The sequence below is a fragment of the Equus przewalskii genome, chromosome 11 (assembly GCF_037783145.1).
Source record: "Equus przewalskii isolate Varuska chromosome 11, EquPr2, whole genome shotgun sequence".
NCBI classification, from domain to species: domain Eukaryota; kingdom Metazoa; phylum Chordata; class Mammalia; order Perissodactyla; family Equidae; genus Equus; species Equus przewalskii.
In genome coordinates, this window is record NC_091841.1 from 703231 (window position 1) to 729965 (window position 26735).

The following is a 26735-nucleotide window of genomic DNA, read 5'->3' on the forward strand; positions in this document are numbered from 1 at the left end:
AAAAGCTTTTAAGGTGCCCAGGTGTCAGTAGGGCTGAAGACCTCCCTAATCAGATCCACGCCCACCTCCACACTCTAGTGAGAGTCCCTTCCTTGAAGGATTGATAGAACTTATATGTGGAGGTGACAATACCAAAACCCTGATTTGACTTGGAATGGCTTACTTGTAATCTTTTGATATATTTTGAATTGTTTCCTTTAAATATTAAAAACATATTGACGTAGGTTCCAGTCTGGTTTCTGCCCGCAAGGACTGGGAACTCAGACTCCCTCAGGGTAAAGGGAGGTCACTGCAAGGGCACACAGGGTTTGGAAGAAGGCTGGCAGCTGCTCTAGAGGTGAGCACCAGGCGAGCGTCCTGGCAGGACCCCCAGGACCCTCTCATCACACCTGCCGCTCGCTGCGGTCTACCTCACTCCTCTCTGCACCACAGACCGCTGCCTCCATTTTCTTAGTAGTTGTTTCCTCATAATGTAGACTTTTCTACATAGAATTTGATTGGCCAAGTTGATTTTTGTGCAGTTTCATTTGCCTTTACGTAGGCTGTCCTTGGATCAGTGCTTAGCCCTCGTCTCAGGGTGGTGGCGAGGCTCACAGTCACCCAGGCATCGGGTGGCTGGGTCCCCAAGAGGACATCATGGATGAGTGAATGAGGGCACACAGCAAACAAGGGTGACAGTTCCGGTGATGCAGGAGGCTTGCCCAAGGCATTCAGGGGAGCACCGAACCTGGAGTTTAAAACTTTGACAGTGCTTGCAGTAAACATGCCCCATTTTTTTCTTAAAACTTTATTCTATTCTTGCTTATGAAGTTTGAGGTAAACTGTGGCTTTACTAGATTTCTCCTGAAATTATCATTCTCTTAGAAAGTTGCTTCTTCCAAGACCATGAATATAACTAGGCAGTTAGTTCTGCCTTCCCCGGAAGGAGAGGTGTTAATTTTGGTTGCCAAATAATCATGCTATTTGATTTTGTGCAAAAAAAAAGGTTGAAAATCAGATAGCACACACACAGTTGCTCTGCCTACTATAGTCTCATCACACTTTCAGTAGTTTCTGAAAACTTCCTCACACTTAAATCATCAGCTATCTTCTCTTTCAACTCAGAGTAAAGAGAGCTGCTTTCCCTTCTTGCCAATGCAACAAACAAACAAAAACTGAAGTTGTTCCCTGCTTTATTAGAATTGGTATGGTAGATATATAACAGATATGAGTCCTCAAGTTTCTCCCATTTGAAGACCAGTCAGTATCAGTTACATCTCAGAAAATAAGAGATGACTGACATGCTAGCATATTGGTGCATCCTTCAGTTTTCCCTACCTCTCATTAAAAGTCTAAGTTTAAACAGATAAAGTTGAGTCTCATTTTCATCTTTTGGCTTTATTATTGTAAGGATGAACAATTTCAAATTGTATTATATTGCTTGTGTATTTACCAAATACATCTTGACAGTGCAGTAGTTCCAAAATAATCATTAACTTGGATAAAAAGTTGTTGAAGACTTTAGATCTAATGACCAATTTACAAGAAATACAGGACACAGGGGAACATGATAAAGGACAGCACAGGCTTGCAATCAGCAAAATCTAGACTCTGGGAAACTCAAGAACAAATGACCAGGTTTATTCAACAACAGACAGAGAGACAGACAGAAGGAAGAGGAGGAGAGTGGATAGAGGATAAAGAGAAGAACCTATCGATTAAGAGAGACTTAGGAAGCACACTAACCAATTGAAATTTATGGACCTTATTTGGATCCCTATTTGAATAAACTGTCAAAAGCATTTGAGATCAGAAAATTTGAACACTGACTGCATATTTGATGATATTTAAGGAATTGTGGGTTTGTGTGTGATTATGTTTTTAATGTCCTTATCTTTTTGCCATAGATACTGACATTTTATAGATGAAGTGATATGAGTCTGAAATTTGCTGGAGTGGTAGCAAGGAATGGGTGGGGATATCGATTAAATAGACAAGATTGGCCATGAGTTGACAACTGCTGAAACTGGATGATGAGTACATGGGAGTTCATTATTCTATTCTCTCCATTTGTATGTATGTTTGAAATTGTCCACAATAAGCTTTAAAAGATGTTGAAGTTTTCAAAAGCATTAGGATAGTTCAATTTCTGACTTGTCTGTAGTTTACTTTATCAAAAGAGCCTACATTTCTCTTTTATCTTTAAGGAGTACCTTTCAAGGTACAAACCACACTCCTATTAACTTGTAATTACAGCCTTCCTGTTTAATACCTTCTTATGTAAACACTGCAATGCCTATCATTTAAATTCCTATGATGTTCTGTAAAGTATTGTGCACAATAATGATGAATCAGCTCACCTAAGAGAGGTCAATACTTAACAGCAATACACCAGCTAATACTCAGTTTCAGACACGAAAGGTTATACAAAAAAAGTTTATTAAGTACAATTTCATCTTTAGAAGAACATCTAAGATTAAAAATGTGATTTGGACCTTCAGGATACATAATTTATTCTTAAAATACACAAGTTATATACAGACATTAGAAACTCAGTTTCCAAAATATTCAATAAAGATATCTGGGTGACACTTATAGAACTGACCTAGCAATTTTTTCTTCTCTTTGGCAGACAGTTTTGAATCTTCATCAATCGTTTTTAGTAAATTCAGAAGCTCATCCTTGGTTGTCTTCCGTGTGTGGTCTGAATAATCACTTTGATCAATTCTCTGGCAATAAACATATCCTTAAAGTTTAAAAGTAAAAAAGTTCAGTTAATGAATCTATTTCTCAGATTTACCAGATTTCTGAGGAATCTATTCCTCAATGCACTGAAGCACTGCTGGCTTTCCAAGCCTGAGGGGACCGTTTATAGAATTTAGTTGAAATTCAAGTGCAACTACTTATAGCAAAACACTTCCAAATAGGGGCTGGCCCCGTGGCCGAGTGGTTAAGTTAGCGCGCTCCGCTGCAGGCGGCCCAGTGCTTCGTTGGTTCGAATCCTGGGTGCGGACAGGGCACTGCTCATCAAACCACGCTGAGGCAGCATCCCACATGCCACAACTAGAAGGACCCACAACGAAGAATATACAACTATGTACGGGGGGCTTTGGGGATAAAAAGGAAAAAATAAAATCTTTTTAAAAAAAAAAAAAGATTAAAAAAAAAAAAAACTTCCAAATAAAAACTAGGAATTTATCTTCGGAAGATCATGAAAATCGTATTTCTCAGATTACCTGTGTCTCTATTTGGATCTCTTCCCTTCTGAATGGCCATGAGCTTAACACTGACAATTTTATGTAGTGTTCCAGGAATCTCAAAAAAACGAAGGGATATGGGACATTATTCAAATGCATTTTAATCTAGTGATCTGTAAATTACATAAGCTCAACTTAAGGACTTTCAGAGTTTTACCTTAAAAACATCTTTTTGATGATCCATTAAAAACAGTACCAGAAGATCAGTTTTGCCTTTGGATAAATTTTTGTTGTCAACAATAGCTTTTGAAAATATCCTTTTCACAACCATTCGGTTGTCGCTCTATAAAAATGAAACAAAACACGCCCAATAGTATATATTGAAAAGACTAAGTTTAATATAAAAGAAATGCTAAATATTAATAGCTATTATCCATTTCAGCATACTTGATGCTGACAATGGAATAATGTGACACGTGGGTCCTATAAGTATTAAGGAAACTGAATACAATTAACATTTAGACAAAACACTTACTTCTTTACGTAATTTAAATTCAGAAGGGTGTGCTGCCACAGCCATGAAATACAGCAGTCTTCTGAATTCTTCTCTATTTTGGGAATCCAAAAGCTTTAGAAAGAGCTGAGTAGCTTCTAAGGCTATTTCAGTCTTCCCATTCACTTCAGCCAAAAGAAAAAAACTGCTTTTAATTTTCACCAAATAACTGTATTAATGGGATCAAAATTCAAGTTAAAGCTTAAGCTAAACAGTAAACTTATTCAAAGCTATTTTCAAAAGGAAAACAAAACAAAAAGGCTAGAAATTACCAGTATCATCAAAGCAGCCTATCCTCAAATTGGCAGCTAATACCCTAAGTCCTGGTCATACAATAGTCTTACGATGTTAACTCTAACTCTTGGCTTTGTAAATAAATCCCTGGCCTATGTTTTTCATTAATTCAATACATTTTGAGGGTACACTATGTGTACAGTACTGATGTACCCCACTCTACCTGAGAAAAAGAGAGGATTCTCTGAAACCCCCAATTTGTTTTCAACAACCCATAGGGACCAGTCTGTCTCACTGGCAGGGGGACCGAGAAGAGTGTGTGTCCTTCTGAAGAGGCTCCAGGGCGAACCGTGCTGCTGCTGCGGATGCTTTCTCAAGAAGGGAACTGCTCCCTGTGCTCAGTAAGGTCCCGAACGAGCACAGCATCCTCCTGAGGCCACCAGAGGCTCCTGCCCGACGGCAGAGCCTGCCGGGCCCCTTCCAGACGAGCCCGGCAAGTGCTGGAGCAAACACACTTTCCACGGGTTATTGCAGACCCCCTCCCAGCTTGAAGTAGTAGGATTTTGGTTCATTTTGAGGACAATGAACTTTTTCCTGTTTCCTCCAAAAGACAACTCTCATATCCCGGAAGACCTCACTTACCCAAGAGTTCTGCGATTCCATTGTGAACGTCGCATAAGTGTCGTAACAGAGGCTCCCTCCTGCTGTAGTGTCTGCCGATGGCCTCAAACAGAAGTTCTTTCACGAGGTCTGTGCTGTCGGGTTGCTCAGGAAAGTTTCTGCTTATGTTCACCACCGTCTGGTCTGGAAGGTATTCCAGACAGTCGATTGCTGCAGAGAGCCACTCATCTTCCCTGTGGGGGAAAAAGAACTATTGAAAAAAGCAAAGAACAACAGACAGACACAGAGCACTTAATTTACTAGCCATTTCAAGTTGGCCACCAGGATAAATTTCTACACACTTAGATAAAAATACATGTAAGTTCTTTTTACACATAAAAACAAAAGAGAAGCTGTCCACTACATTACAGAGCTGAAAAGGACATAAAAATTTAAAATTCTACTCTTTAAATTTACAGTGGAGGCCCAGAAGCTCTAAGTTCCTTGCTCAGGGTCCCAGGCAGGACTAGATCCCAGATCAGACCCTAGACTGGTATTGTTCTGGGAACAGCGTTGCTTACTTCAGAGCTCTGTGTAGGATCTATCATCTCTCACTCTGGCTAGGAGAGAATAGAGGGAGATAAGGTAGGGTTTCAAAATAATTCAGTATCAATTACAATTTCTAATAAAATGCCAGCTGGGTAACCTCAGAAAAATGCTACATTTCAAGAAATAAAATGAATTTTAATATTCAATTTGTCAATATGTATAGTTTTTTTAAAAACCCGATTGTGTGCTCTGCTGCTGTGGGCTCAGGACAACCAATTCTGCCCCAGGTAGGGGCGTGATCTCGGCAGGCACTTTGCCTCTCTGGGCATCAGCTTCCTCAAGCTTCTAAGATGTGGCTAGATGATCTTTAAGATCACTTCTACACAATCTCTGATTCTGTATTTAAAATTTAAGGTAATTGTAAAATGTTTTCACATGTTCCTTTAGATTATAGAAATGTAATTTAAATTCTTGTAGAATGATAAGATTCCTATTATATATGCAGAGTTCAATAACTAGTATATTGGTATTAACTTTTCCACGTCAGGTTTTAAGCTACCTTTTGACAAGTTATAAGGAATATAGAACTCTTCCTTAAGGAAAAAACATCATAATTCCCTTAGCACCTGAAGTTAAGCCGTCAAACCTTAAGATTTATATTCAGAAGAATGGTAGTCAGAGGTGAGAGAGCAAGAGTTACTTTCATTATATTTCTTTAATAAAACTAGTTAATTAAAATACATATTTAATAGGCATTCTAGAGGAGTATAAAAGCATTTGTAGTCAAAGGATTCTAAGAATTTGCCAAATCTGTTAATTTTGTTCCAGGTCCCTTTGAAGACCAGACAGCCCTCCACTTTAACAAAGACAAGAAGATGGAGCATAATCATTTTCTTCACTTGATGTGCAAGTAAGTTATATGTGAAACAAAAATGACTATGAAAATAATGGCATTTAAATATCTTTTTCTAATTTTGATCAAGGTAGTTTTGTTCTTCACTTTCCCAAATACTGATAATTATCAACTGACAATACATATCTGACCCTAGGGACAGAAGAATTTTCAAAAGATTATCTTAAAACCATTATCTATAATCTTCCTACAAACACACTCAAATTATTTCATGTATTTCCACATACTGAGAGTCACCATAAGCCTTGAGAATCTGCCAGTCCAGACAGTTACTGTTGTTGACCAAATCAGGCTGCCCCATGGGCTGTGGGACTTGGGGGATAACCTCTTGCGGTTTGAGTAAGGAGTCAAGAAATGGAAGGTCTATAAGTTGTAGCAGACGCCCAACTGTTTCCTCTTGCCATACTTCATTAATAACTACACAGGAAAAATGACAAGGTGAAAAGTAACGATTAGTAGTTACTAAATGCTCACTAGCATATATGTCTAGGCAGGTCTAAGTTAATAAGTGTGTGGGCGCGCCCCCCCTCCCCCACAAAAAAAAAGAAAGGGGAGAGAGAGAGAGAGTTAACCTTATGAAGTGCTTTCTTATAATGAAGAAAACAATTCAAGATTTGTTTAAAATGTAGGAGATTAGACCTTGGACAACAGGAATTCTTTTCATTCTTGTGCTGCAAAAAGCAATACGGCAGAGAGAAGAGATCAAGTCATCTAACATGTTAATAAGGACTTTGGAAGAAAGAATGATTCATTCAATCTGAAAACTGGTTTGAAACTATTGGGTGCAGATTATTCCACTCAGGCTTTCCACAAGTGGGCTGGGGAGGGAAGGTGGAAATCAGTCATTAAGTTACATTCCATTGCCACAGGCAAGGAAGAGCACAAGAATTCTGTTAATGTTTTAATGTAATTTTCAAATTTTTATTTAACCTAATAAAATCTTAGGGAAAGAAATATCTGAGAGCACATTTTAAATAAAAAACCTGCATGCAAAACATTTCAGATTTGAACCTCTGCCAGCTGACAGGACAAAAGTCAGTGTTCAAGAATTGCAACACTGATCTATTTGTTAAAGATAATGGACCTCTGTTAAAACTTAATAGAAACAGCTTTAATACACAGTGTGCTCTTTCTTTGTGCTTTGAATATTTAAATTATAATAAAGGCTGAGACTGAAAATCTTAAGTCACTGCATGTGAAGCTAGTCTCCTCCTCCTCGCCTGCGCGCTCTCCAGCTTACCGCGGGGAGACAGGGCCGCAGACACGCTGACCTGAGGCGAGCAGGCCGGCTTTAGACTCAGGTTTTCCCACAGATCCTCCAAGCTCGCTGATTTGATATCCGATGACTTACATAATGGATCTGCATACCTACAATTAATTTATTTCATAAATTAATGTTTATTAGTAAGCCCACAGAAATATTTTAGTTTTTGAGAGCTAGGAGTTTCTAGAAAGTTTATGTATTTCAGAGCAAAAACACAACAAATGCAAATTCTAAGAGTAGAATAAAATACAGAAACATCCCACCCTCTTTCTCAAGCCTAAATAATCATACTCTAAATAAATTTTCTTTTGAACATTTAGATTTAAGTAATTCAATGACTAAAGTTTTAGTTTCCAATTTTAAAACGTCATCAAACATAATCAAGCTTCATTATGCTTACTGTTTTTATCACTTTTCTCTATTTCTGGGGCATTCTTTGGTGGACAGTGCTCATCATTTTCCAAGTGGAGACCTACAGTCCTTCATCCACAATTCTGAAACCCAAAAAGCTTTGAAAAATCTAAAGTTTCTTCAGAACTCCTGTGACGACAAAAGCTGTCCTGAGACCATCACGGCCTTTATTTATCCCAGCTGGTAGGAGTATTGTCTTTACTGTAGAAATATTAGTGTTTGATTACCAGATGCTGCCCCAGATCCCTCCAGGGCGTTATCTCATACAGATGCACAAAACCACCTTTCTAACGTCTCCCAAGTTCCAAATTCCTAAACACACCTGGTCCCAAGGGCTTCAGGAAAAGCGTGTGGACCCGCATCTGGAAAGTGCTGACTGTGCCCTGCATTGGCCTCAGATTCCTTCCTATATACAGAGCTGAGTTTTATCATGTTTTAAATACAGAGTTTTAAAAATGTTTGAAAGTCAAGGCACTAAAACTCGGACTTTGGTCAGATCTGAATAAGAGCTTCCATTACACGGTCACGTCTACACAGTCTATAGCTGAGGGGAATAAAAAAGGGTTTTTCATGACAAGTAACTCAGTTCATTATGTACGTACCACCTACATCCATGTCAATCACTGGGTTCTACAATCCCGTCCCCCAGTCTCCCTTTAAATGACCCCCTCTTCTCCACCACTGCTGCTTGCTTTCTTCACCCCCATCTGCAGACTGCATCATTGCAGCAGATTCTTAACTGGCTCTCCCCATCAGGCTGACCACACAGCTGCCAGGATGATCTTTCTAAAATACAATCTCATCATGTGCCAGTCTTGCTGTGGCCTCCCCACGCCTGTCCGATCAGGTGCAAACTCCTGAGCACGTCCTATGAAACCCTCAGTGTGCTGGCCCCTCGCATCTTTCATCCTCACATCTGCTGCCTCCACCTGCTCTGTTCTCAGACCACTCTGTGTAAACTCTCTAACATTTTTTACACTATCATTGGAACGTGAAGCAGAAAAATCAAAGTTTGTTGGTTGTTTCTACTAAATATAAAATATGAACAAACAAGAATCCTGAGATACCAAATCAACAAAAGTTCACCGTACTTGATCAAATTTACCCACAGACCCAGATTTTCACCTAATTCACTGTTTCAAAAGTAACACAAAGCCAGTCAGCACCTCATTAAAAAGTAGACAAAGTCCTGCCACGCCCCCCACGATGAGTGACATCATCCACTCACCTGGAGGGTGAGCACAGTGCGTTCTCTTTGCCTAACTGACTGTCTTGGTTAGCGATCGTTGTGAATCTATAAAGGCTGCAACTACTGTCTTCAAATGTGGGTTTTTTGTCTTTTCCAAAGACTCTGGTCGGAACGGCTTCAAATACTCTGTAGTCCATAAGTGCCTGACACACGCGCACCACTTTGGCCCGAGGAATGTCTACATCACCAAAGTATTTATTCTGAGTTAGGTGAGAAAAGATGACATCCACAGCTTCCGAGCCAACGAAGCAGTCATTGTGTCTCTTCAAATGGTGCCTTCGTCTCTTCACCTCCACTTGTGTCTGTAGAGTGTTTATGATACTGCTCCATACATATGTGGCTCCAAAGGGCTTCTGGGCCACACTGAAACCTGGAACGGGAAAAACTGCAGGGTAACCATGTTCACTTCAAATAAAGTCTAAGCAATCCTTAAGCAAAAAGTGGCAATTTCCAAAGTTATTAATAAGGAACAATTATGAGGACAGTCTGTTGCTGAAATATTAAATTATTAGTAGCAATTCATTTAAAAATTTAGTGCCTACTATAAGCTAAACACTGCTCTGTGTGCTAGGATACAACAGTGAGTAAAATGAAGTCCCCATTCTCATGCACTTAACAGTTTGTGGGAAGATACAGACAACACGTATGTGTGAGATCAGTGCTAAGAAGAAAAATGAAGGCAGGTAAGCAAGAGAATGGCGTTTCAGATGGGACGTCAGGAAAGACCTCTGCTAAGGTGATGTCTGAGCAGAAGCCTCAGGAAACCGGCAAGCAAGCTGTGCAGACAGCTGGGGGAAGAGCAGAGAGCAGGAAGAGCTAAGGCCCTGAGGACGGAGTGTGCTCTGCCAGGAGAACAGGAAGGACGCCAGCAGGGCCTGGCTGGCTGACCAAGGGAGAGGATGTGGGAAGAGAGGTCAGAGAGGAGTGGAGATGGGGTGTGAGGTGGGGGGTGCAGATCAGGTGGGACCTCGTGGCAGTTACCAGTTATGTGCAAGGAACTCTATGAAGTGCCTTACATAAATGATCTACTCTTCATAATCTTCAACCCTATGAGGCAGATATCATCTCTATTTGAGAGATGGAAAATAGACTGACAGGTTAAATGTAACTTCCAGACATCACACTGTAAGAGGTGGTACCGGGATTTGGCTCATGGTCTACCTAATTTCAAAGCATTTATCAGTCAGACAGATACAGGTATAGTTATAGATACACACACACACAATGGTTGTTGGAATAAAATAATATTGTTAAGGCTTCCTAACATGCAGGCTTGTGCATTAAGTACTTGTAAGCAGGGTAAATGAAGTCTGGCTCCTGTCCAGTAGAGTTTACAGTCTACTGCAAAGACAGGAAAAGCAGACACAAAGCAAGATTTTAGCCAAACAGAAAAGAAAGAAAACATGCTTTCAAAGATTTCTTATAATATTTTTCCTCAGTGTAACAAATTGGTATTTGGCAAAACTATAAAGAAAGAGAAAAAATTAAAAGGAGAGAAAATGGACCTTAGGTTAGCAAGCTGATGGAGCCAGGCCTGGCTGATCGTCAGTGTGCTGGCTGGCTCCCTCTTTTGACAGACACAGAACATGCCTTTCTGTGGGTGACACTTTTCAGTGAGCCTCTGAACATTCAGTGCTCCTGACTTTTTAAGCCTCCGTTTTTGTTAAGTATATTACTACCTTTATGTTTAGGATATTTTGGCAGAGAAGTTGAAAACATATCACTTCCCTTAAGTTAGTCTAAAAAGGAAAACAATATTCATCAGTACAACGGTAAGAAATAAGGGGATTGTAATTAAAGACATCGCTACTTAAAATTACCTTCCTGACTTTTGAGATAAAATAGAATGTCTAAGATGAAAGCAAAGATAAGTTCCTGAAGGACATTACAACTCCACTCAATGCACTGATCATAAATTTTAAGTGGGTTATTTGGAATTCATCTTTTGTGTTGCAATAAATATAAGAAGTATAGTGAACCATTACACCATATTGACTTATAGTGTAATTTCATAGCTACTAGAAAATGTAGCTTACCGTGAAAATTACTAACACATACGCACACACACGAAGCCCTTTACTGTTTATTTCCAATACCAAAAGTAGATGGATAATTTACTATATGCCCATTATTAAGATGTTAGTTTAAAATGATCAGCAAGATTGTTTTTAATTATCAAAATTATATTTTAAAATTCAAGATATTTCATAATCCCATACCAAACTAAGAAGGAAAAATTGATGCCAGTTTTCCAAATATCTTTGAGCAGCTTTAAGAATTGAATTATGGAGAATCAACTAGATAAATCAAGCCGGAACGAGACTGACCTCTGGCACAGTACTGAGTCCCCACTGAATAGGGCCAGAATCAGGCAACTGATGGAATCTAAAAATATGTCCAGGTCACTCCCGGTGTCCAGAACTCAGGAGTTGCTGTGATGTTTCCAGACACAATGACTAAATAAAAGGAGTGTGAGTTAATATTCTTAACTTCCTAAAATACCAGATATTATACCTCAGATTTAAATCAATTTAATGTCTGCTCTTTAGTCTTTTTTAAAAATCTTCATTGTATTAATAATAGCTAACATTTGAGTACGTAAAATACGACAAGCTCTGCCTTCTCTCATTTAATCCTGATAAACCTCTCTGAAATAGTCATTAATAATCCTAATTTGAGGAAACTGAGGCTCAATGAATTAAACAAACTTGCCCTCAGTTGCACAGCTAGTAAACGTAGACTAGCTGTTCCTAGTCCTTAAATATAAGTATACTGAAAGTCAGCCAGCAGGCAGTTTCAGCATTAACCTCTCAGTGATGATATGGAATAAGTGAGAGAGCTTTAAACGAGCCAATGAGATTAGAAGAAACAAACAACTTTAAGATCTGTGAACCCTTAACTAAGCTATTTAAAAACACTTAGTAGTCACTACTCCTAAAATAAAGGAAGATACCATAAATTCTAGATTATATACTAGCCACAGTCCACAGGGGTAAGAGAGGAAAGGAAAATAAGCAAGATTCAAACTTGTAGAGGTGAGAGCGCTTTTTAAGTACCAGTGAAACAGACTTCTGGGCTTGTGATAATGTTAAATATGAAACCCATTCGTCATAACAGTTGATTGACAAGTAGGTTAGCATAAAAACCCTAAAAGATAAGGCCGAATAAGTTACTAATTTGTGACCAGTAAGCAGCTGAAGGGGGTAAGAGGGAGGGGATTCACAGCCCCAGTGATGTGGAAACGGCTAAGAACAGATTTCCCCACAGTAACTTGATGCTTAAATATGGGAAATCCGGAAGTTTTGCAGGTTGGATAACACAGTATGAAAGATTAAAGAACAGCTTAGAGCAGGACAGAGGCACCTGTGAGGCACACAGTGTTTCCAGAGTCCTCCAGGCATTGGACACTCCAGCCCTTTGAGGTCCCTCTGTTCTCACTGACCATTAACTCCCAACCATCGCATTGTGGGATACTTCCCCTCAAGCAGCACCACCCACAGACCCAAACTAGCCCATGTTCATACAGATACTTTAACACATAACATACCCTGGACTTGATAAGTCAGTGTGCCAAAACCCACACCAGGATAACCTGTTCTCTTCATGCTGACTTCACCAGTTGAACACAGATCCCCCACATGCTGGTCTGAACTTACTTATCATCATCTAAGAGCTGAGATGAATACTGGTAGAGCAGGCCATGGCCCAGTAAGATGAATTACTGTGCTTTCTAAACAGGATTCAAGAGACCAGAAGGACACAGTGAATGCTTTGTAAGTCTAGCCAGCAGAATTTAAGCTTCAGCCTGTCCTCAACCTCAGTTGCATAGGAGCTGGACAATTCTTTAACACTCATCACTACCTGCATCTTGAGGCTTCCCCATTGACATTTGGTCAAGCGTGTTCTGAAAGCATCATGACCAAAGGATCAGAGAGTCTGGAGACCAGCTGGATAACCCTGGATAAGAGAATTAACCTCTATTGTTGGTTTCTTCATTTACTGATATGAGAGTTAAACACTATGTTTCAGGTTGGTTTCTGGTCTAAACTGCTGATTACAGGATTTTAGAGACTGAAATTATACCTCTCTCCATTTAGATGTGGACACCGGACACCAAATAAAATATAGTAAGAAATGAACCCTGAGCAAATTTGACCCTTTCAGGTCAGAAGCCTTGGGGAAGGTGGCCTAAGGAGAGGCTCAGGCATTGTTTTAAACTACACCCACAGCATGCTACATGTGCCCTTAAGCACCTCATAAATCTAGGCTAGTTAACATTCATTTTTCAAGCAGTCTCACCTTTACTGGCTTGAAAACAATAGCTATTTTTCAAAAGCAAAGACCTGCCTTTTGTGTGTATTTGAAGTCTGCCCAAAAAAGTTTACCAGCAATAAAAAAATTAAACTTCTAACGTGGAACTCTGATATATACATTTGTAATACTACTAATAATAATCTTCATGTCTAAAAATGCACACTAAGTAATCAAGTCGTTACACTAACAACTGTCTAAAAATGAAGGCATAATGCAGACATGTCAAGAAATTACATTTACTCAGCAGTTACAAGGGGACCATCAGCATCGACTGTGACCTGCGCAGTGAGCATCCAGCACAGCCCAGCCGGAAAAGCCTATCTAAGGGCAAAACAATTCTGTCCTCACTTCTAATAACGAGGTCATAGTAACTTCTCAGAAGATTGAGATACACGTTATAAAACTGGATCCCAGTGTGAGGGAAACGTACACACAGAACTACTGACACAGGCTACTTCTACAGGAACATGCAACAGCTGTATTTTCATTCTCAGGCACTAGACTGGCCCCTCCAAGAAAAAGAATCCAGATAGCTGCTGTTAGGCAGTTTTCCACAAAACTTGAAGAAACAGTGAGCTAGTGCCTTCTCTCTTTCAAATTTCCTTATAGTTTGCAGAAATTCAAATCATTTAACTGCCTTATGCCTCACGTAATGCAGTTTACTATTCAGTACTTGTTAGTTGTAGATTATTGCAACTACTAAAAATTTCTGAAGAAAGGTTAATGCAGTGGTCCTTAGTGGACGATTCTACTCCCCACTGGACATCTGGCAATGTCTGGAGACACTTTTGGTTGTGACAAGCAAGGGGTGGAGGTGCTCTGGCATGTAGTGAGTAGAGGGGCCAGGGATGCTGCTAAACATCCTGCAGTGCACAGCCCAGCCCCCCAACAAAGAAAACGCCAGCAGCGCCCAAGGTCAGCAGCCCTGGGTGAAGTGAATACTGTTCAGACTGGAAACTTGTGTGAATGCGGCAGGCACAGTGCTCGGTTCTGTGAAGACGAACAGTAAGACAAGAGCGTGGGCTGTGGGGTCCCGGAGACCGGGTTCCACGCTTGGCTCCATCATTTACTCAGAACGCAGTCTGGGGCAAAGTGCCTAACCTTCTGTTGCAAAACAGAGCGAATTCCACTTCTCTGTTACTCTGGGATCATAGGAGACAATACATTAACATGGCTGGCACAGGACCCAGCAATGAACAGACGTGCAAGAAAAACGGGGAAACTGCCACAATCTAGAACTGCCTGAGGAGACGCGGACTCGGTGTAGCGTAATACCTGGGAAGGGGTCTTGGAACAGAGAAGGGACATGAGGCAAAAGGCAGGAAATCTGAGTCAAGCATGGCCTTTAGTTACTAATAACGTGTCAATGTTGGATTGTTGGGACACGTGTACTATACTAATGTAAGATGTTAATAATAAGGGAAACTGAGTGAAGGGCATATGGAAACTATGTACTAACTCTGTGACTTTTTGTAAAGCTAAATCTATTCTAAAATTGTAGAAGTTCATTTAAAAAGCAAAAAGGGAGGGTATCTTTCTTGCTCTTCCTTCCTCTGCACTGAGGACACAGGCCTCACACTCGAAGACTTCACCCTTCACCTGTTCATACCACCGGGGTGACAATGTGGAGCTTGGAACAGGATTCAGTCAATCAAAGACCACGAGCAGATGAGAAGGCAAGGGTGACACACACCAGAGGATTTAACTCTTCATAAGAAGATAACAAATATATGAATCCTAAATCATTTAAGATTCAAGAGAATTTTATTTAAGAATTTTTTTCAAAAGAGGTTTTAAAACATTACTCAACAGAATTGTCAAGACAAAGGAAAAGGAGGGGCTGGCCTGGTGGTGTCATGGTTAAGTTTACATACACTGCTTTGGTGGCCCAGGGTTCGTGGGTTCGGATCCCGGGCGTGGACCGACACACTGCTCATCAAGCCATGCTGTGCTGGCATCCTACATACAAAATAGAGGAAGACTGACACAGATGTTAGCTCAGTGACAATCTTCCTCACCAAAAAAAAAAAAATTAAAAAATAAAGGAAAATGAGTAGGACATTAAAAACATCATGAAAATAGATAAATGTCGAGAACTGTGTTTTGGGTGTTAAAACTAGGCAGCTCCAACTGAGTGGGAAAGACTTCCCATACATGCATACCAACATTGCAACACTCTTAGTGCTTATTTGTTTTGGGAGTCCAAAGTTTGTTTTTGTCTTACATGGCACTAGAGATGTCATGCTGAAGACTGAGATTGCCTCTGAAAGAAGGCTGCAGGCAGGTGAAGTAGGTAAAATAAATCTCTACTAACAAGAACAACTTTAAAATATGTTAAGAGAACTATTAACAAAGTAGGCACGGGCCCCTGCTTGAATTCATGGAGATTAATGAGACAGCATATGGGAAGTACCTTGAGCCCCCTGGAAAGGTGACACCAGGTGAATTCAAAGAATCAGGTTACAGTATACAGGGATAACAGGATAACATACCACTTTCTTGTTTATCTAGAGTAAAAGACAAATGTCTTCGAAGGGCTTGCTGAAGATTAGCACATAGACTTTACTTTTTCTGCATAAATCAGGTCCCTGGTGGTTGCAGGCCCTTTAATGTACGGAAAAGTTACTGGTAGATAGAGAAACAGAAGTACAGAGCTGCTGCCGGAGCACCCGGATAGGGAATGGCAAGGAACCCAGACCCGGAGGCTCCTGGAACTGCGCTCACTAGGACGGTGCCAAGGCAGCTACATGGTGGAAGAGGGATTAACAAATGCCAGCAGGTAGGGTTCCAACTGCAGCAAGCAAAAGAAATGAGGGGAGGCGGGGGCCCTTCTCTGCTCACTCACCCCGGGTGCAGGACCCAGGGCTTCTCCTCGGGTTCAAATCCACTAACCAGCACTCAACTCTTCCCTCCCAGAGTCACTGACTCTGTTTTGAACACACGTTCCCTCACATCGTCCAAGAACCTGTTCACAACGCCCGAAGCTCAGAAGTGGCATTTCAGCTGTTAGAGAAGACAGGTGCCATGATTTTAATCAGGGAAAATTTGGGAATTTCTTTCACTCAGAAAGTGAGCCTAAAGATTTCTCCAGACTATTTCCAATATCACTTGACTTTAAATTCCCAAATGATGTATTTCCCTTCTCTTCACAATGTAAAACAAGGAGAAATTCTGAACATGGCCATCATGTGCTTGTCTGAATCCTTCTAATTGAAGCAGAAACGGTCAACATTATGACAGTTCTTAGAAAAGTATAAATGAAAAATAGTTCTCATCACAATTTATCATTAGCATTTTGAAGATTACAAGGGGCATTACTAATTGTTAAGTCAAACACAAGACTGGGGCCACTGAGATGCACCCATTTGACCTGAGTCAATTCACTGACCACTGTCACCTTGAGGAAGAAGTCACAGTGTCACTGTTTTACAAATGAAAGACTTCATCATCTAGAGAACCAACTCCTCTAACACCCCACACTGCGGCTACAGAAAGGGCGAAAGTTGTAAATTATTTAAAAGGAAAAGCAAAAGCCAGGTGTTACCTAAATATCTTAATTATACTTACTGAGTTATAGATACGCTAGAATCAGAATTTTAGAACTGATCATCCAATCCATTCATTTGCTTAGACATTTAAAGAAACCAAAATGCTATGCAAACTACCCCCAAAGATACGATGAAGCTGGTGGCAGAACACACCAACGTGTCTCCTAAGACCACGTAACCGTTAAAAAAACCCAACACCTCCCATTCACCGAAATACTGCTTATCCAGAAAGCGTAATTAATAAACACTTTTTATGCCAAGTTCCTGCCGGTAATACATCAGAAACTTCTCCCTCCCGGGAAGAGTCCGGAGCATAACGTGGGCAAGGGAGGCCCTGGGCCCCGGCCGCACCGTGGGGTCCAGGTCTGGCTGAGACGGGCGCAGAGGGGCCCTGGCACCGCAGCCACGCGGAGCCTGTCCGGGGCCCCGCTCACGGCACCCGGCCCGCGGCGCGCGCCCCAGCTCAGGCCCCGCACGGCGGGCGGCCCCCCAGCCAGCGCGCCCGACCGACCCGTCCGCACGGCGGGGGCGCCGACCAAAAGCAGCGGCTGCGCGGGGCTCGCGGAGCCGGCCGTCCCGGGGTCCCCGCGCCGCGCGCCCCCGCCCGCCCGCCCGCCCCGGACCGGGTCCTCAGCGCCTACCGGGAGGTCTCTGCGCCGGGCTGTGGCGGGCCGCGAGGTCCAGCGCCGCCGCCTTCTGCCGCACGGTGGCCATGGCCGCAGCCGCCGCCCGCCAGCTCCTCCGCCGCCGCACCGCCCACGGCGCGCCAGCCCCGCGGCCGCCGGTTAACCGGCCCGGGACGGGCGGGACTCCGCCAGGCCCCGCCCCCACGGCACGCCCCGCTCAGGCCGGCCACGCCCCCACCCACGTTCGCCCCGCCCCCGCCCACGACAAGCCACGCCTCCACCCAGGTCCGTGCCGCCACGCCCACAACAAGCCACGCCCCCACCCAGGTCCGTCCCGCCCCCGCCCACGACAAGCCACGCCTCCAGCCAGGTCCGCCCCCGCCCCCGGCAGGCCACGCCTCCACCCAGGTCCGTCCCGCCCCCGCCCACTGCCGGCCACGCCCCCACCCAGCCCCGCCCCTGCGCCCACGGCCGACCACGCCTGCTCCCGGGCCCGTGCCGCCCCGCCCACAACAAGCCACGCCTCCACCCCGGCCCGTGCCGCCCCGCTCACGACAAGCCACGCCCCCACCGAGGTCCGCCCCGCCCCCGCCCCCGGCCGGCCACACCCCCGCCCGTGGCCAGGCTGCCGCGCTCAGCACGCGATGGTCACGTGTCCGCTGGGCGGAGGGTCTCCTACCTCTTGCAGCCGAGGAAGAGATTTGGACCCCGCACGCCGGGAGCACATGGTCGGCCCCTGTGCGAGTGTCGCTGGTGGCGAGTGTTCCAGCGCGACAGGCCCTGCGTCTGCACCCCCCCCACGACGGCCCGCGTCCACCCCCCGGCGCCGGGGTCATCGCCGCGGCTCAGACCAGCTGGGTGCAAACCGCATCCCGACCCCAGAGATTAGCTCTGGGCTTCAGGGGCCTCAGCTGTGACCGTGAGGTAGCGTTAGTGCCCACTTCATGGGGTTTGTTATGCAGATTACACGATTACATGTTCAGAATCTTAGGAGTCGGGTCTGAAACATTTAAAATTGTGTCACGGTGACAAATGCATCGAGATTTTCACGCTGTAAAGAACAAACAAATCTTTATCTGGCCCAGGAGAGCAATGTCTAGAGGTCACAGGAGGGTAGCTGGCTGGCCTTGGGGCTGGTTGCCGCCTCCAAAGTTACTGGGTCACGTGGTCAGGAGCAGCGTTTGCTCGGGAAGGGGAGTGAGGGCTGTTAATGGGCAGTTGAGACCAGGAATCCAGGGTTACAGTGCTAGGGTACCTCTGAAAAGATGAGTGATCTAAGAGAACGATAATTCAGTTGCCAGATTTTTTTCAAATCTGGGAATTTTGCAATCATTTTAAACCTTTTAAGTAGGATGTCTTAGGAGGAGGTTATAAGTTACAATGGTATTTAAGTGGGAGCTCGTTACTTAACTTATTGGAAGATGCTCCTACATGTGGTTGTTTCAGAGAATACATACTAAGAAGAATACATATATGTGGTTGTTTCAAAAAATAAGAAGCTGTGACCCCAGGGACCCAAGTTTAGTGGGTGAGACACTGGCAATTGCTGTTCCTAAGGTTTAGAAAAGGTTGCCAAAGGGTTTTTTTATGTGCTCTCTCCCCCTAGTGGTGGTAAAACCTGGCCTCACTTCTCTTCAAGGAATTTTCTTTGTGATTTCTCAATTGATTATTGCACACAAGAGATAAGATACAACTGAGGACCAGTTTCAGGCACCCAGTCCAGTAGACTCCTTAACTATAGTCTGTCCCAGCCTGCATAACTGAGTGAACGCACAAGTCCATCCTCACTACTTGGGAGAAAAAGAGCTCATCCAAGGTCTGTCCAAACAGACTTTGACAAACACTAATGTTGGGCCTTTCGAAAAAGGCAGGCGACCTCAGGGACCATTTTGACAATTTACATAACATTTCAAAGAATTTTTACCAGCTTGTGCTGTATTTGCCTATCTCACCTGAAATGCTGTTATTTCCCCTTTCCTGCCTCACCACAGTCGGTACACCCTGGGGCCCAACTCAAATCCCACCTTCTTCACTGACAGGTGTTTCCAGATTACCCTGATGTATTCCTTCTCTGACCACCAACCACACTTACCAAGTACATTGCCATTTAGCGGCACCCCTCCCCCCCATAGATACTATCTAATTATTTCAGCATACACATCTTGATTACCTAACAAAATTGGAAAATTCTCCAGGGCAGGGAGCTTATTTTAACCTTTCAGGTTTCTTTCAGTAGCTGTAGTGTTGGACACATGGTAGATGTCTTGATTATCTTCATCAAAATACAGAGCTTTAAAAAACATCAGCTTCATACTTTTAAAAAGTCCTTTAAAAGGACCTCTAGTGAAAAACACTTCATAAAATATTCTTCTCCTATCTAGCAAGTATCACAATCAGTTTATGACATGAAAGGAGAATTCTTCCATCCCTGTCTGATTAGTCTGTGTAGTGCTGCACTGCCTGCAGACTTTCCTTTCTTTTCTGTACTGTAAAACTACCAGCAGCATGCACCCAGGTTGTAATTTTTGCAGTTTATTTATCTTTTTTTTTCCACGTACAGAGCACTTTAAAGTCACTTTCACTGATTATTTCTCAAAAAGTGTGTCAGGCCAGTATTCTGTTTAGCATAGGGGAAAACTTCACTTGATCTAACCTTGTCTAAGCCAGTCAAGAGGTGGGAAACAGAACGGAAGTTTGTGATTCGATAATCTGTTCTGGTGTAATCCTAGATCCACACACCAACAGCCTACCCCAGACAACCGACCCACACTTCCAGTTTCTCTAGCAATGTCAGTCAGTAATGAGTAAAAATCTTTTGGAGGTTGTTTTTGGTATTAAGGTGGCAATTTAGTGCCATCTTTTCATTCTTAAAACATTGAGAGTGTAATTTTTAAATTTCCACCTCAAATTTTGGGTAAATCAAATTTTAGGCTCCTGTCTTAACCAAGGCTCACCCTACCAAAAATTGCTTTAGTAGACTGTTTGTGTTCAGGAAATTTGTCCCTCTCAGATTCACTCCCATTTTTGGTGCGAAGTGGTGGGGGAAACTAGGAGGAAGGCACTGAAAACAGAAGGAAATTAAAAACTTTTCTGGGGGCCGGCCTGGTGGTACAGTGATTAAGTGCACACGTTCCGCTTTGGCCACTCAGGGTTTGCTGGTTCGGATCCCGGGTGCGGACATGGCACCGCTTGCACCACTTGGCAAGCCATGCTGTGGTAGGCGTCCCACATATAAAGTAGAGGAAGATGGGCACGGATGTTAGCTCAGGGCCAGTCTTCCTCAGCAAAAGGAGGAGGATTGGCAGCAGTTAGCTCAGGGCTAATCTTCCTCAAAAAAAATAAAAACCTTTTCTGGAAAGGGTCTGAGACATGGTTTATAAGTTTGGTATAAACCGAAGTTAGCAAGTTACCTTTCCCGGAGGTCTTCTCATTTTAATCTTAATTTTTAATAATAGGGTACAGCCAGACTGTCCTCCATTAAAGCAATTTTGAGTAATAACACATTACATGGTGGACATATTTGGGGGACAAAGGAGCCTTGATATGAGACAGCCATGAGGCTCACCTGCTAAATGATGATTGGATATTACAGGAAAAAAAGGTTTATAATTTCTCTCTCTTTCTTTATTTTATATACTTGTTTGTTTATTCATTTAGGCTCTTACTAGCCTAAGACTTACTAGCGTAAAGATTAAATATACGCCATGCTGAAAATATCCTCTTCTGTTCCTTAAGAAGAAGATTTTTCTCAGAGGCAGTTTGCATCATTTGTATACATTAACGTCAGTTCAAATGAGTGTATTTCAACAGATTTGAATCCATCCTCTCATAATTTTGAAGAAAATAATTAGATTTCCGGGTCTTTATAGTGGCCTTTTAGAGGGGATCAAAGACCCTGGGTCTATGAGGACTTTAAATATACTCTAAAAATCACATTCTAAAAATTGTTTTTACTAATAATGGTTTCTACCACTCTACACTTCTAAAAATTGCACATCCCTGTCCCCTACCCCACTTTTTCATTTCCTGCTTGTGGGGTGGTGTCCCTGAGAATCTCCATCATTTAAAAAAAATTTTTTTTAATCTTTTGAGGAAGATTAGCCCTGTGCTAACATCTGCTGCCAATCCTCCTCTTTTTGCTGAGGAAGACTGGCCCTGAGCTAACATCCGTGCCCATCTTCCTCTACCTTATATGTGGGACGCCTAACACAGCATGGCTTGCCAAGTGGGGCCATGTCCACACCCGGGATCCGAACTGGTGAACCCCAGCCCCTGAAGCAGAACATGCGAACTAAACCACTGTGCCACCGTGCCAGCCCCTCCATCGTTTTTTAAAATACACAAATCATCATTTTTAACATGCACCCCTGATAACTGTAATGCAGCATGTCAGAGAACCACATTTTGAGAAGTGCTCCTCTGACGCCTCCTGAAGGCTCCTCTGACCTGCCAGGACTTGCTTCCTGGGTGCGAGGCCAAGAGAGCAGGGGTTTTTCCGTCTCACTGCTGTACCCTCAGCACTGAGTTCAGAACCTGCTTCATAGTTGGCTCTCAAAAATTTTTGTGATACCTGAAGAAATGAAATATTTCAGATACGGTAAGTGTCAAGCAAAAAAAACCATTCCAAATATACAATTTTCTGTATACGTAAGTATACCTGATATAATCGTGTATCCTAAGTTTTTTTTAAAAAGAAGCATAAAAATTTTAGTGTAAACTTCCGTACAATTTTACTTGGATATTTAAATCATAGAAGACTGAGGAATAAATTGGTATTAATAATCAATTGCCCTTCATGTGATCTCAAATACAGGACTTTTAAAGTTTATTTATTAGTTAGAGGCTGTGGGTGCTATGAAAGTGTTGGCATCATCATGTTTACCATGACCATTTTGTGGAAATATTCCAGTTACCTACAGCCCACCCTCTTTGCTCTTTGTATAAACCATAAGTCAGCAATGAGCCTTCTCATGGAGCAGTAGAATACATAAGCCATGCTTTTACTCTTTCATTCTATATAAGCTTCAATTAATTAAAACATATCTATCGTGACCAATATTTAGAACATAATAATGTCTGTAGTAAAGTTGTGTGACTATTTTGGGCTGGTAAACTAATAAATAGAGATAAACTATGATTGTCCTGATTCTGTCCCCAGAAGTTGGCTGAGATTGACTGTTTTTCTCTTTTACAAATAGCTTCTTCCCCCCTCCCCCCACCAAATGGATATAGCTTTATTTATCTTCTGAAGTAATATGTGCAAAGTCCAAAAAATTACCATAGAATATTTAAAGCTACAAAATTTTTCCAATTCATAAGCATTTAATTTCTCTAATTAAAAAAGAAGTTACTGGCCGCAAAATATAAAGAAAATACAAAGCTGAGGACTTGGCTTCCAGAACATGACACTGAGTCTCTCCTGTCTCGCTGGTTGTTACTCCTTGGGCTCCTTTCCTCTGGGATCTCCTCTTCTCTCCGTCTATGTTCAAGTGTCCCCGGGGCTCAGTCCTTCGTTCTCTTCTCTATTATTCACTCCCACATCCAGTCTCATGTTTTCAAAAACTATTTGAAGATTCCAAAAATTATATCTCTAAACATCTCGTTAAAACCTCAGCCTCATTTATCCTTCTGCCCACTCTGCATCCCCACTTGCATGTCTAGTAGGCATCCCGGATGTAGCATGTCCGAAACCAGACTCCAGATCTTCCCCCGCCGCTTCTGCTCCCCACGAGCTTCCTCCAGCTCGGGTAATGGCAACTCCAACTCTCTGGCAGCTCCGGCCAGACATCTTGGAGTCATCCTTGGCTCCTGTCTTTCTCTCATATCCCGCACCAGTTCATGAGGAAATCTATTGGTTCTGTTTTCAAAATATATCCCGGCCTTTTACACGTGGGCAGCGTGTTTCAGTTGGACGGCTGCCCTAAAGTCTTGTGACTTATCTTTCTTGTGACTCTTTATTCCTCTGAATTAGGGGTTGATAGTCAGATTCTGCCAAGATCTCTTCTACAAACACACCTTGGAGCTATTGCAGGTTCAGTTCCAGACCATCACAATAAAGTGAATGTTGCAAAAAAGCGAGTCACACACATGTTTTGGTTTCTCAGTGCATATAAAAGTTATACTATACTGTAGTCTACTGAGTGTGCAATAGCATTATGTCTAAAAAACAATGTATGTACCTTAATTACAAAATACTTTACTGCTTAAAAAATGCTAACGATCATCTAAGCCTTCAGCAAGTTGTAAACTTTTCACTGGTGGAGGGTTTTGCCTCAATGTTGATGGCCGCTGACTGATCAGGGTGGTGGTTGCTGCAGGTTGGGGTGGCTGTGGCAATTTCTTAAAGTAAGACAATGAAGTTGCCTCATCGATTCACTCTTCCTTTCATGATCGATGTGTCTGTAGCATACGATGCTGTTTGAGAGCATTTTACCCACAGTAGAACTTCTTCCAACTTAGAGTCAAACCTCTCAAACCCTGGCACTGCTTTATCAACTAAGTTTATGAAATATTCCAAGTCCTTTGTTGTCTTCACAGCATTTTCACCAGTTTCCATCTTAAGAAACCACTTTCTTTGCTCATCCATAAGAAGCAACTCCTCATCTGTTAAAGTTTTATCATGAGACTGCAGCAACTCAGTCACATCTTCAGGCTCTATTTCTAATTCTGGTTCTCTTACAATTTCCACCACATCGACAATTACTGTCTCCACTGAAGTCTTGAGTCCCTCAAAGGCATCCATGAGGGTTGGAATCAACTTCTTCCAAACTCCTGTCAGTGTTGATATTTTGACTTCTTCCCATGAATCATGAATGTTCTTTTTTTCCTCTCTCCATAGACCCAGTACATAGTTGTATACTCTGGTTCTAGGTCCTTCTACTTCTTCTATGTGAGTCGCCACCACAGCAACTCAAGCGGTGTGGTTCCACGCCTGGGAACTGAACCTGGGCTGCTGAAGCGGAGCGTGCTGAACTTTAACAACTAGGCCATCAGGGCTGGCTCCATGAGTGTTCTTCATGGCATCTAGAATGGTGAATCCTTTCCAGAAGGTGAAAACCTTTCCAGAAGCTTTTCAATTTACTTTGCCCAGACCCATCAGAAGAGTCACTGCCTATGGCAGCTACAGCCTTATGAAATGTATTTCTTAAATAATAAGACTTGAAAGTCAGAATTACTTCTTGATCCATGGGCGGCAGAGTTAAGTTAGTTAAGTTAGCAGGCGTGAAAACAACATTAATCATGTTGTCCATCTCCATCAGAGCGCTTGGGTGACCAGGTGCATTGTCAATGAGCAGTAATATTTTGAAAGGAGTCTTTATTTCTGAGTAGTAGGTCTCAACAGTGGACTGAAGATATTCAGCCAATCACGTTGTAAATAGCTATGCTCTCATGCAGGCTTTGTTGTTCATTTATAGAGCACAGGCAGAGGAGATTTAGCATAATTCTGAAGGGCCCTAGGATTTTTGGAATGGTAAATGAGCGTTGGTCTCCACTTAAAGTCCCCAGCTGCATTAGCCCCTCATGAGAGAGTCCGCCTGCCCTTTGAAGCTTTGAAGCCAGGCAGTGACTTCTCCCTAGCCATGAAAGTCCTAGATGGCATCTTCCTTTCATATAAGGCTTTTCATCTACATTGAAAATCTGTTGTTTGGTGTAGCCACCCGCATGAATTGTCTGTGCTCGATCTTCTGGAGATCTTGCCACAGCTTCTCCATCAGCACCTGCTGCTTCACCGTGTTCTTTTGTGTTGTGGAGACAGCTTCTTTCCTTAAACCTCATTGACCAACCTCTGCTGGCTTTAAACTTTTCTTCTGCAGCTTCCTCACCCCTCTCAGCCTTCAGAGAATTGAAGAGAGTCAGGGCCTTGCTCTGGATTAGGCTGTGGCTTATGGGAATGTTGCGGCTGGTTTGATCTTCTGCCTAGACACTAAAACTTTCTCCACATCAGCAACAAGGCTGTTTCACATTCTTGTCATTTGTGTGTTCACGATAGCACTTCTAATTTCCTTCAGGAACTTTTCCTTTGCATTCATAACTTGCCTAATTGTTTGGTACAAGAGGCCCAGCTTTTGGCCTGTCTTGACTTTTGACCACCCACAACATTTATTGATTGTTTGCCATCTTTTATGGTTGTGGTTCATGGTGCCTCAAAACAATGACAATAATAACATCAAAGATCATTGATTACAGATCACCATAACAAATATAATAATGCCGAAAAGTTTGAAATATTGTGAGAATTACCAAAATGTGACATAGAGATGTGAAGTGAGCAAATGCTGTTAGAAAAATGGCACTGAGAAGCTGGCCCCGTGTCCGAGTGATTAAGTTTGCGTGCTCCGCTGCAGGCGGCCCAGTGTTTCGTCAGTTCGAATCCTGGGCGCAGACATGACACTGCTCATCAAGCCACGCTGAGGCGGCATCCCACATGCCACAACTAGATGGACCCACAACAAAGAATATACAACTATGTACCGGGGGCTTTGGGGAGAAAAAGGAAAAAATAAAATCTTGAAAAAAAAAATGAAAGAAAAATGGCACCGATAGACTTGCTCAATGCAAGATTGCCATAAACCTTCAATTTGTAAAAAATGGAATATCTGTGAAGCACAATAAAGCAAAGCACAATAAAATGAAGTGTGCCTGTGCGTATTTACCATACCGACATCCTGCTCTCTTTGGAAGAGGGGTTGAATGTCATGTCTGGTGTCTTTCTCCGCTCTCGCCTCGTTCAGCGCTCCGTTCAGCAGGATTTTTGGGGGGGGGGGGGGGTTGGAGCATTTGGGTCATACCTACTTATTGATGCAGACTTTTTCCTTGTTTTAAGTCTGTTTCTCCTTTTCAGTTGTGGCTTGGCAGGAGCCAGTTATGAATTGGTGCTTGGAAGTCCCAAAGAGCATATAATGTAATGGTTACCACTAGAAGGTGTACAAAAATTTTCCATCTCTTCTGCACTCGGAAATAAGCCACCTAAATTATTTCAGGATGCAGTCAGACTTGGGGACTGCTGGAATCGATGGTCAGTGGGGCTTATAATTAGAATTTGGAGGAAAGGTGAAACCTTGTGCTAACTACAAATGTACCTGAGAGACGTTAAGCAGCATCCTCAATTGATCACCACTTACCTGCTTTTTTCTGGTAGTTCATTTTTTTTTTCAAAAGCAAGAGACATTACCCAAAATATCAGGATACTGCAGATGCCCAGAAACACCTGAGGGTGTTTCAAATTAGATTTCTTTCCTTGTAATTTTCTAGTGTTTCAAGGGAACCATTCTTTCTAGGATTCGATGTCTACTACCAT

The 26735-nt window shown here is 42.5% G+C and overlaps 2 protein-coding genes and 1 long non-coding RNA gene across 3 annotated transcripts; 2 read left to right on the forward strand and 1 right to left on the reverse strand.

Moving 5' to 3' along the window:
- Positions 1–1356: 1356 nt before the first annotated feature.
- DEPDC7 (DEP domain containing 7) lies at positions 1357–17641 on the reverse strand. Its single transcript, XM_070563778.1, has 9 exons — positions 17453–17641; positions 8929–9319; positions 7266–7393; positions 6253–6442; positions 4606–4817; positions 3712–3854; positions 3394–3519; positions 3216–3294; positions 1357–2725 (listed from the first exon to the last, which is right to left on the reverse strand). The coding sequence occupies exons 1-9, from the start codon at positions 17523–17525 to the stop codon at positions 2532–2534; spliced, it is 1536 nt and encodes a 511-aa protein (XP_070419879.1). The 5' UTR covers positions 17526–17641; the 3' UTR covers positions 1357–2531.
- On the forward strand, positions 5897–9389 carry LOC139074301 (uncharacterized). The gene is made up of 2 exons (XR_011523803.1): positions 5897–6022; positions 7737–9389. It is a non-coding gene; the product is annotated as an uncharacterized lncRNA (long non-coding RNA).
- On the forward strand, positions 17524–18354 carry LOC139074611 (proline-rich protein 2-like). Its single transcript, XM_070566078.1, has one exon. The coding sequence runs from the start codon at positions 17524–17526 to the stop codon at positions 18352–18354; it is 831 nt and encodes a 276-aa protein (XP_070422179.1).
- Positions 18355–26735: the final 8381 nt, after the last annotated feature.

Excerpts from the sequence above, each read along its gene's own strand:
- LOC139074611 (XM_070566078.1), top strand. The coding sequence starts at position 17,524 with ATGGCCGCAGCCGCCGCCCGCCAGCTCCTCCGCCGCCGCACCGCCCAC.
- DEPDC7 (XM_070563778.1), bottom strand. The coding sequence starts at position 17,525 with ATGGCCACCGTGCGGCAGAAGGCGGCGGCGCTGGACCTCGCGGCCCGC. Across the intron at positions 9,320-17,452 it reads CCCGGCGCAGAGACCTCCCG|GTTTCAGTGTGGCCCAGAAG; the intron begins GTAGGCGCTGAG and ends TTCCCGTTCCAG. Across the intron at positions 2,726-3,215 it reads AGATCCAAATAGAGACACAG|GATATGTTTATTGCCAGAGA; the intron begins GTAATCTGAGAA and ends TTAAACTTTAAG.